Consider the following 11,151-nt stretch of genomic DNA (forward strand, 5'->3'; position numbering starts at 1 on the left):
ACGGATAACCAGCAAACAAATTGAATCAGTAATCAAAACTCTCCCAGCACACAAAGTCCAGGGCCAGATGGCTTCACAGGGGAATTCTTCAAACATTTAAAGAACAGTTAATACCTATTCTTCCCGAACTATTCCAAAAAATAGAAATGGAAGGAAACCTTGTAAATTCATTCTATGAGGCCAGTATTACCCTAATACCAAAAGCAGATAACGACTCCATTAAAAAAGAGAACAAGAGTCCAATATCCCCAATGAACATGGATGCAAAAATTCTCAATAAAATACTAGCAAGCCAAATCCAACAGTACAGTAAGAGAATCATTCACCACCATAGGCTGGGATTTGTTCCTGGGCTGCAGGGGTGGTTCAGTATTTGCCAATCAATCTACATGATATATCACACTAATAAAAGAAAGGATGAAAACCATATTATCCTTTCAATAGATGCAGAAAAAGTCATGTGACAATGTACAACATCCATTCATGATAAAAACCCTCAACAACGCAGGGTTAGAGGGACTCTCTAACATACCTCAACATAATAAAGGCCATATATGAAAAGCCCATAGCTAATATCATCATGTATGGGGAAAACCTGTGAACTTTTCCTCTATGGTCAAAAACAAGACAGGGATGTCCACTCTTGCCACTGTTATGTAACAGCACTGGAAGGCAGAGCCATAGGAAGCATACAATAAAAGGCATCCAAACTGGCAAGGAAGAAGCAAAACTTTCCCTCTTTGTGGATGACATGACACTCTAATACAGAAAACTCAAAAGGCTCCACCAAAAAAATTGCTAGAATTGATACATGAATTCAGTGAGGATGCAGGCAACAAAATCAATGCACAGAAATCTGTTGCATTTCTATACATCTACAATGAAGCAGCTGAAAGAAAATCAAGGAATCAATCCCATTTAAAATTGCACCCAAACCTGTTATATACTTAGGAATAAACCTAACCAAAGAGGAAAAAGATCTGTGCTCTGAAAACTAAAAAATAGCGATGAAAGAAATTGAAGATGACACAAAGAACTGGCAAACGTTCCATGCTTGTGGATTGAAAGAACAAATATTGTGAAAAATCTATATTACCCAAAGCAATCTACACACTTAATGCAATCCCTATCAAAATAACAACAGCATTTTTCACAGAGCGAGAATAAACAATCCCGAAATTTGTATTAAACCTCAGAAGACCCCAAATAACCAAAGCAATCTTGAAAAAGGAAACCAAAGCTGGTGGCATCACAATTCTGGACTTCATGTTATATTACAAATCTGCAGTGATGAAGATAGTATGGTACTGGCACAAAAATAGACACATAGCTCAATGGAATAGAATAGAAACCCCAGAAATGAACCCACAACTGTATGGTCAATTAATCTTTGACAAAGCAGGAAAGGATATTCAATATGAAAAAGACAGTCTCCTCAACAATAGGTGTTGGGAAAACTGGACAGCAACATGCAAAAGAATGAAACCAGACCACTTTCTTACACCAAACACAAAAACAAATTCAAAATGGATAAAAGACCTAAATATGAGACAGGAAACCATTAAAATTCTAGAGGAGACTACAAGCAGCAACCCCTTTGACATCAGCCATAGTAACTTACTAGAAATGTCTCCTGAGGCAAGGGAAACAAAGGCAAATATGAATTTTGGGACTTCATCAAGATAAAAAGCTCTGCACGGTGAAGGAAACAATCAACAAAACTAAAAGCAACCTACAGAATGGGAGAAGATACTGGCAAAAAAGGACATACCCAATTAAGGGTTAGCATCCAACGTATATAAAGAACCTCTAAAATTCAACACGAAAAACAAATAATCCAGTTTAAAAATGGGCAGAAGACATGAATAGTCATTTTTTTTCCAAAGGAGGCATCCAGATGGCCAATAGACACTTGAAAAGATGCTCAATATCACTCATCATCAGGGAAATGGAAACCAAAACTACAATGAGATATCCTCTCACATATGTCAAAATGGCTAAAATAACAACATAAAAAAACAACAGTTGTTGTTGAAGATGTGGAGAAAGGGGAACACTGTTGGTGGGAATGCAAACTGGGTGCAGACACGCTGGAAAACAATATGGAGGTTCCTTAAAAAGGTAAAAATAGAAACTTGCTATGATCCAGCAAATACCAGTACTAGGTGTTTACTGAAAGGATATGAAAATGCTGATTCAAAGGAATTAGCCTGAAAGGATTACCCAAACTTTGCACCCTCATGTTTATAGCAGCATTATCTACAATAGCCAAAATATGGAAACAGCCTGTGTTTGACTGATGAATGGATAAAGAAGAGGTGGTATATATAATAAATATAATAATATAATATAATATTAGTATAATTATATAATAGCTATATATATCCATAAAGGATATATAAATATATTTTATGTAAAAGTTATATATTTATAATTAAGTAGAATTTATAAAACAAAACAAATAAGCAAAGGAAAAAAATGGAGAGACAAACCAAGAAACACGCTTTTAGTTATAGAAAACAAACACATATGTACCAGAAGAGAGGGGGGTGAGGGATGGGGTAAATATGTGGTTGACATATGGAGGGCACTTGTTAACAGTATGTTAACAGTATGTTATCTAAGTAGAATTTAAACAAAACTTAATAAAAAAGGAAATGTCTAGTAGGTAACTGCAACTTGTAATAATAGTTGCAGTTAAACCCACAGAGATTTAAGTGTAGAACTGTTGATTACAGCCACTGTGCAACTTCATGAGGCATTTACATTTACCACAACATGAATAGTGGCCCTTTGGTGGGTTCTCAGTTTTTGGTGGTGATTTAAACCATGAATGGGAATAAGATATCTCAGGAAGTATGTGTAAATAGACTTAGGAAAGAAGTGAAAAACAGTAGTACACAAATAGCCCTAGCCAGCTAATTTCTGGGATGTTCTGGCAACACTAGGGCTTCATTCTTTAGGATTGTCCCTTCCCTCCAGCTCTTCCCAGACAAGGCTAACTTAGTATTACTAAATCAAGAGGTTGAAGAAAGCTGGTTTGGTCTTCTAGACAAAGGATGATTGATGTTTTGCATGGTATTTGCCCTTCCACCTTGCCTTTCCTCCCTATCAGAGATAATCACAGAATATAGTCTTTGGGCCAGTTTCTCTGGGCTCCACTACCCTCCCATAGTCTAACACTCAAAGGATTGTTTGGACACCTGAGAGACGTCTTTGTATCTCAGTTACTGGGCTTTCTAAATCTGCCAGAGAGGCAGCCCAACTAATAAGCATAGATCTAGATATTTTGAAACACTTGGATGGAATCACTTCCCATTTTTCAAGTGGACTCTTTGGCACTGGCCTGAAAGGGTCACCAAACCTTTGCTTTGCCTTTCCAGTTCTGATTTCTAGAATCTTAGTGAAATATTTTTCCTCCTTTACCCACAGTTCTCAAGGCAGACTTCCTGGAGATGAGAGTTGAGGCCTCTGGTATGTAGTCTCCACTCCTGATTACAGAATCTTATTACATGTAAGCCTTCTTTATGGGATCTGAGCTTTTGAGGATTAAAATATCTTGTAGGTCCAGGGGTAGCCTATAATTATGTGACCCTTAAACTTACTGCCTTCCAATTCTGAGGTTCCCTATTTTTTTAAGTCTCCCTCCTCTTTTCTTTCTTTTTCCCCCAACTAAATTACAGTGTAGTTTTACAAGTTGCCTTTGGATAAAGTTCATTCAGAATCCTAGACTGTGACATTTGTGGCAAGTACATTTTGTTCTCTTAGCCTCAATTTCCCAATCTGTAAAACTAAAAGTTTGGAACCTTCTAATTCTGACATCCTTTGGGTCTATAAGAAAATTGGTAACTTCTCTTTTGGTGTTATAACAAGTACCATGAGTCTACTTCAGTATCATGTAGGGACTTCACACCTGCAGACCAAATCACTATTCAAGTCTTACCCCTGAACCTTTATCCTTAGTCCTTTATATTTGTTTAATGCAAAGTACTTTCACTTCCGTTATTTCATTTGTTCCATTTCAAATGCCAGATTAAGGAGGATAATATGTATTTTAACTTAGCATATAAAGGAACTGAGGTTCAGAGGAGATGTTAACTTGCTAAGGTCACAGGAGCCACAGAGATCACGGAATTTTTTTTTCTCTACCTAGGAGTTCTAATTGTTTGGCTATCAGATTGCTGGCATGACATGGACCAATATAAATGTAAATGAGATTGGTATCTGAAGAAGAGCTTTCCATTTGTTTCCTAGCCTTCCTTTTCTTCTTATCACTGCCAGTCCTCAGAGTTCCATAGGTCTTTTGGGGGCTTAGAGTTGAGGTCAAATGCACAGTTTCTAGCCCTGATTATAGCACAATCTTAGGCCTGTTTCATGGAATCTGAGTTGTTGTAAGGGCCTTTTCCTAGCTAGCCTCTATTACTCAGAAGATTAGCTACCAATTATATGATTAGCTACCTACCAAGAAAGGCCTTACTGCTCAGTGGCTGTTAAGTACTTGACTAGTTCTAGCTAATTACCTACTCTCTTCTTTTCTTTTCAGGTTTTAAAATCCTTGGCCTCAGGCGACCCTTCACAGGTTCTGGAAGGGTCTTCAAACTTTTCTGTGCTGAGACATTTTGTGCTGAAGAGAGCAGCTCCTTCCTGGCCCTGCACCTTCAGGCTCTAGGATGCTATAAAATAAGGGGCACATGTCTTAGACACAGGTTTATTTCTCTTATGTATTCTGTCTTCATTTCCTCAGAAGGTCTATCTTGAGCTCCTATATGATTGTGAATGTCTGAACTTCCTCAAGCCAGACTGCAGAAACCAAGCTATCTACTGACCTGAGTTGAAGAAAGGAGCTTAGTTTTCAACTGTATTCTGAATTTCCTGTCTCCTCAAAAGACCATCAACTCTGAAAGATTTGAGACTAAAGACTGATCTCAGAGATCTTACCCTGAAGTAAAAACTACTTGAATTGGGACCATTGCTTGCCTTGGAAGTAGAAGAGTAGGAATGTTTGCCAAACATTGGAGAATCTTAACATGTCTCTTACTGAGGATAATGACTCTGGTACCAGGTTGGAGCTCTGGCACTGCAGTATTGCCAAGAACCTGTCTGCTCCTATTGGGCCAGACATCATGGGTGATGCCAATCACAACTTCTTCATGTGAACTCAGGAAAGCGGCCTTTTTATTTTTGCATACAACCATGTATGACAAATCTGCAAAGAATATTTTGCATGTTGAAGCCTAGGTCTGTTTGAATTATTTTTCCTTCTATTTTGTTTCCTGACAGCTTCATTTCTAAGCAATCAAGATAGAAACAAAAGCTGAAAACAGTTCTTTTAAAAAGGCAGACTGCATTTGTCCTGTAGAAGTTCCATTTTTGGGTCAAATACTGGGAAAATTGTTAAGATGGATTGAGGCCAGACACCTGGCACTGTTGCTTTATGTTTGCCTTCTGGAGATAAACTCTTTTAAATTCTTTGAGAAGCAACTCTTAACCCAGTGTCTGTGGATTCAGAAACTCCATGAAGCTTCTGAAATGGTATGCAGAATTCCATGACACTGTGCCTTTTCTGGGGAGGTGGTCCATAACATTCAACTGAATTTCAAATGGGCCTGTGACCCAATAAAGGTTAAGAACCACAGCACTTAAGATAAAAGACTCTTTAGAACCCATAAAGTATTTGATTGGAAGGGCCTTCCAAACTTACTTAGCCTAACTTCCTAGTTTATTATTGGATAAACTGAGGCAGAGCAAGGTATCAGCCATGTCTCAAAAAGTTCCTAGGTCCCTAGGCTCTTATACAAGTTTCTTTCCATTATATAACACTTATCTAACAAGGGGCCTTATGATTGATGGCTTTAGTGGTCATCATTTTGAATGTTTGGCTTTTACCCTTATTTTTGAGCTCCACATATTTGTCATCAAGTGGAAAATTTTCAGATATAAGCTGGTGTTCCATTTGCAATCTCAGTCTAAAGCACAACTGGTATAGTTATTCAGAAATCTAAGTAGGTATTTCTGATTCTTATTTGTTGGTGGGAAGCTGCTGGAGAAAGTGTCACTGCTTGTGTTTCCATGCAGGTGCTTGGGCCATAACCTGTCTTTAGGGTCTGTGTCATTATAGTGTAGCCCCATATAAGAAAAAGAACTTTCCTACTTGGATCCTTCTAGCAAGACCTTGACTATGGACCTGACAGAGCAGCATAGACATGCGAAAAGAAAGGAGAGGGAGATGGAGGAAGGGGAAGGGAGAGAGAATGCAGATATGCCCAAACCAACTCTGAGATGCCTTTGAAACAGTATTACTGAAGGGTGATAGCCACTCTCAAGACTGAACTCAACATGATTCATTGGTGAATTAGTATCATGTAGGCTAACACACTGAGAGCCTTTATGGAAGTAATTGAGTGGAAACTTGATGCTATTTCCAATAAAGACATGCCCAGGTGGCAACATAGAACTCTCTCAGTTCTACCCAGTATCAAAGGCCAAGTTAATCAGAACCAGGAACAAGAGAGCCAAGTGACCACCATTCTACTCGACCACCACCCCTAAAAGGAAATTGCTGTGAGACTGCCAGCCTCACCCAGAAAGTGTTTCTTGAGCACTGTTCTTAGGGCTGTGGCCTCTCTGCTTGCTCTGCCCCATTAGATAACTAACTAAAGCAAGTGGATGTGTAGATTTTGGCCACAGAAGCAGTGGCCAATGGGACTTCAGTACATTTGAAGATGGTAGAAACATCATTTCACTCCTGTTTTCTTGGTGGTGGGGGGGAGGGTACCACAATCACCACTACAAATATTGAAAGATTATTGAGAACTAGAGAAAGCCACTGCAGTCCAGTTAAATAGGTGTCCCAGAAATGTGACCATGAGATTGCTATGTGTTTTCCAGGCCATATATCAAAAGCCTGGCCTAGAAAGTTGGGACCACCTAACTGGCTGAGACTAGGAAGCAGTAGCTGGATAGCTCTGCCCCTGCCCTGGGGTATACCCAAAGAATGCCCCAAGATGAAATTTAGTGCCCTCCCTCCACTACTTTGCACTCTAATTTAAAGAGCAGAAGCTTCTATGGTGAGGCACATTGTCATGGAATGAGACTGACTTGTCCCAGGCTTGATGGATGGAATAGTCATTTAGAAGAGGCTATGAGAATGAGGTGAACTATAGGTGAACTATTGAAGAGTGCAACTATAGGAAATTACCTTGACCAGCAGGTTAGAGAAACTGGCAATGGATGAATTGTAAACCTTGAACTGACAGTGGTAACACTTACTAAGCACGTATTAAGTTCTAAGTGCTTCATATACATAATCTTTGTCATTACATCAATCATGCAGGTAGATGCTATTCCTTCATTTTACAGATAAAAGAACTATGGCCCAGGAGGCTAAAGTAACTGGCTCAAGGTCATACATAAAGTAAATAACAGGACTGTGATTAGAATCTAGGCCTCTCTGACTCTATCCCATGCTGTTTTCCCTTAGTAACACAGAGGGTACATTACTGGAACTGGATGACTCTGACTTTTTCTAATAAAATATTAAAAAGCAAACATTTGAAGGGAAATAGAGGTTGCAGGTCTAGTTTAGAGAGGAACAAAAACTGGACTGGAAGAAATTTCTGAGTTAAGCTTTCTCCTCACCTATATACCCATTTGGTAATGTTTTAAAAAGAATCCTTCAGTTTTACCTTGTGAAATGAAGAGTTTATTTTTTTAGCAGTTACTAGGTCTTTGGCTTAGCTATTTTTCAAAGAAAAAAAGATCCTCATATGTGTCTATGTACATTACCAAGGTTGTAGTATGTGTATTTTCAGTCCAAGAAACTGAAGGCGTCCACACATACCGTTTGAGAAGGGAAAAAAGGTATTGGTACCTCTTTGGTACTTAATGCTTGGGGTCAAATCCTTACAAGGTTTTCTGTGGTGATAACAAAAGTTAGAGATGATTTAGAATAAGAAATATTATTGAAGTTTTTGCTTTAAAAAAGGTGGAGAGGTTGTCTAGCCACAGGGTGGGAGTATAAAACTCAGCATCCAACTTCAGTAACAAAACAGCACCACATAGAAATACTTTAGTATTTCTAAAATAACTGGTTTTCAAAGGGAAGTATCCATCCCTTTTCTAGATGTTCCTTGATTATGTAATAATTAGAATAAAGTAGTAGAGGAAAGTGTATCTCTGTTACCAGAAAAAAAATGTTTTCAAAAGAATGTTTCAAAAAAAATGTTTTCAAAAGAATGATACTAGTTTTAATGTAGCTGCAAGCAAATGGCCTTGACACACTGCAAGCCCAAAACCCTTCAGGAACATTTAAAAGATACAAACAAGATAGAAGCAAACAAGATACCTTGAAGGGGTGTTTTTGATGAAGAAAAGCCTTCATTTTCATAGGGAAATAAAGCACTTGATACCAAGGACATTAACAGAAGCTAGAAAGACTGCCTATGTGAAATACATATGTGACATCAGACAAAGATATCCTGGGGCCCATTCGTGTGACTTTCAATAAAATATGCAGACTGTCCAGTATTGATGGCCTCCATCTGCACTTTTTTAAAGTTATATTTAAATTCAAGTTAGTTAATATATAGTGTATTATAAGTTTCCAGGGTAGAATTTAGTGATTCATCAGTTGCATATATCCAGCTGCAGTTTTTTTTTTTCATGGAAACAATCTTTGAGCATATTAGACATGATGATGCAGCTGCCATGCACTGCTCATGTCATATTTTTCAATTCTAAGGAAACTCAAGCACAGAATCTTTTTATAACCAGGATTCTCCATCTGCAGTCTACTTTGCATAAACCCTTGTCATTCTCTCAGGCCTCACAACATCACTGCATGATTGGTAAGAGCCCCATTTTACAGATTTAGAAAGTTAAGTTTCAGGGAAATGAGAAATGGCTTTGCTCAAGATCATACAGTGAAGGATTGATAAAAATCTGGGACTGGGAGCTACAGAGGCCTTACTGTTTCTAATACTTCATACTACCCCTTAGTAGTAAAGGAATCCTGATGGTACATAGAGAAGACACTTGGAAATGAGACTGATGGAAACAATATCTACAAGTCTTACTACTCCAAATGTGGTCCATCCCCCTCAGTATCATCATTACCTGGGAGCTTGTTAGAAGCAGATTCTTGAGCACCACCACAGACATTTGTAATCAGAACTTATTTTATTTTATTTTATTTTATTTTATTTTATTTTATTTTATTTTAAATATTTTATTTATTCATTCATGAGAGACACATAGAGTGAGGCAGAGACATAGGCAGAGGGACAAGCAGGTTCCCTGCAGGGAGCCTGATGCAGGACTCGATCCCAGGACCCCAGGACCTGAGCTGAAGGCAGATGTTCAACCACTGAACCACCCAGGTGCCCCCAGAACCTTTATTTTAATAAGATTTCTATATTTCTATGCACATTAAAGATTGAGAAGCACTGATACAAGGCATTTGAGACAAAAAAGCAGGTTGAGGAAGAAGACCTTTTGGTGAGGCAAAGACCCAAAGTGCTGGAAAAGGCCAATTTGGTTATGTTGAGAATGTTTATAAAGATGGTGTCCATAGCTGCCCCCTTCTTACAGTGCTTTGTAAATGGCCTTGTACTTTGATGACATATAAATGAAGTTTCTCCACTTCAAAAAATGGTGAAACCCACCTAAGGAAAGATTTTCAAATCTCTGGCCACTAAAGACAGTGGAAAGGCAACATGCAGCAGTGGAAAGAACTCCTTTCAGAAGCCCTAGGGGTCTAGATTTGCCTCTGTCACAGATTTTCTTTAATGCTTACCAAGTACATCCCTCTCTCTAGGCCTCAAATTGTTTTTAAACAGGATAGTCTCAAAATTCCATTTAGATTTTGACATTCTGTTATTCTCAGCTATGGGTTTTGTTACAGATTACATTTAACTAAAACGTAGATAAATCCACAAGGTTTTCTCTGGCCCTAGTTTAGGATCTTCAGTTTGCATAAGGGGGATTCTGGGAGGAAATCTCACAGTCATGACAAAGCAATATTAATGGGAACTGCAAGGAACTAGGAGGGGCATGATTCTTGTTAATCAGCTTGAAATTGGCTAGGAAAATTTTAAATTTGAGAATCAGTTGCTTGAAACCACATAACCTGGGATTCAATTCCTATATCCTAAATAGGACTTACTTTGCATGATTTAATAAACTTCTCTGACTTGAGCTTTTAGGTGATAGTCTATTGGGGGTAGGAGGGGCATATAAAAAGAAGAGAACTACTTATCCCCCATTTGCCATTCATCTCTCCAGGTGATTCTGAAGCCTTTCAGCTGAAGACCATAGACTATACTATAACCTCTTAAAATGGAAAAAGACCCAGAGAGGAGAAGGGACTTGTCTAAGGCCACATACCAGAGATAATGGCAGAAAACAGGTGCTAAGAGTTCAATGCTACTTTCTTTGGGTGACTAGTTTACCCAATCATATCTGCTGCCAGCAGCAGAGCACACACTGGAGAGGACTAATAGACTTCCCATCTCGGTACTTTGTCCCCATTACATGTTTACAGTCATTGCTTTAGTCAAGCCTCACACAACCATATCATCTAGGCAGACCAGAGATGGTTACCCTCATTTTATTGAGGCTCAGAGAGGTGACACATGACTAAGGATATGCATGTAGAAAATAAAGCTGGACCTAGGTTTTCTGATTGCATCTATACTATGCAGCTTCTCTAAGAGAGGAGAAGCAACCCTCCAAACCCTTAGCACTTCTGGGAAATGTCAGCTCTAAGCTTTTAATTGCTTCAATCCAATTGCTTCAAAACAGATGCACTTTTTTCCCTGTTGGAGAATATCATAACAGTTTTATAACTTGAAACTTCAGAGCCCTCTTGGACCCATCATTTTGTCTTCATAACAGCCCAAAAGGTAAGCAAGACAAGGCATTTTGCCCCCATTTCACAGACATACAAATTGAGACCCAGAGCATTGTGTTAGTTTTCTGTTACTGCTATGACAAATTTAGCAGCTTAAAACATCATCCATTTATTCTCTCACAGTTTCTTTAGATCACACATTCAGCATAATGTGGCTGGATTCTCTTCTTAGGGTCTCACTGAACTAAAATCAAGATATCAAATGGGGTTGTGGTTGTCATTCAGGGCTCAGAATCTTCTTC

The 11,151-nt window shown here is 38.5% G+C and overlaps 1 protein-coding gene across 5 annotated transcripts in view; it reads left to right on the forward strand.

Moving 5' to 3' along the window:
* Positions 1–8,526, forward strand: part of OPHN1 (oligophrenin 1) — a 526,199-nt gene extending 517,673 nt beyond the window's left edge. For 3 of the 5 annotated variants that reach the window (XM_072817292.1, XM_072817293.1, XM_072817296.1), the window contains 2 exons: positions 3,433–3,474; positions 4,544–8,526. In XM_072817292.1, coding sequence (XP_072673393.1) covers positions 3,433–3,466 — 34 coding nt within the window. In that variant the 3' untranslated portion in view covers positions 3,467–3,474; positions 4,544–8,526. Of the gene's footprint in view, positions 1–3,432; positions 3,515–4,543 lie in introns of all 5 variants that reach the window. The other 2 variants (XM_072817294.1, XM_072817295.1) reach the window with 2 other exon arrangements.
* Positions 8,527–11,151: the final 2,625 nt, after the last annotated feature.

The sequence above is a fragment of the Canis lupus genome, chromosome X, assembly GCF_048164855.1.
Source record: "Canis lupus baileyi chromosome X, mCanLup2.hap1, whole genome shotgun sequence".
Classification (NCBI taxonomy): Eukaryota; Metazoa; Chordata; class Mammalia; order Carnivora; family Canidae; genus Canis; species Canis lupus.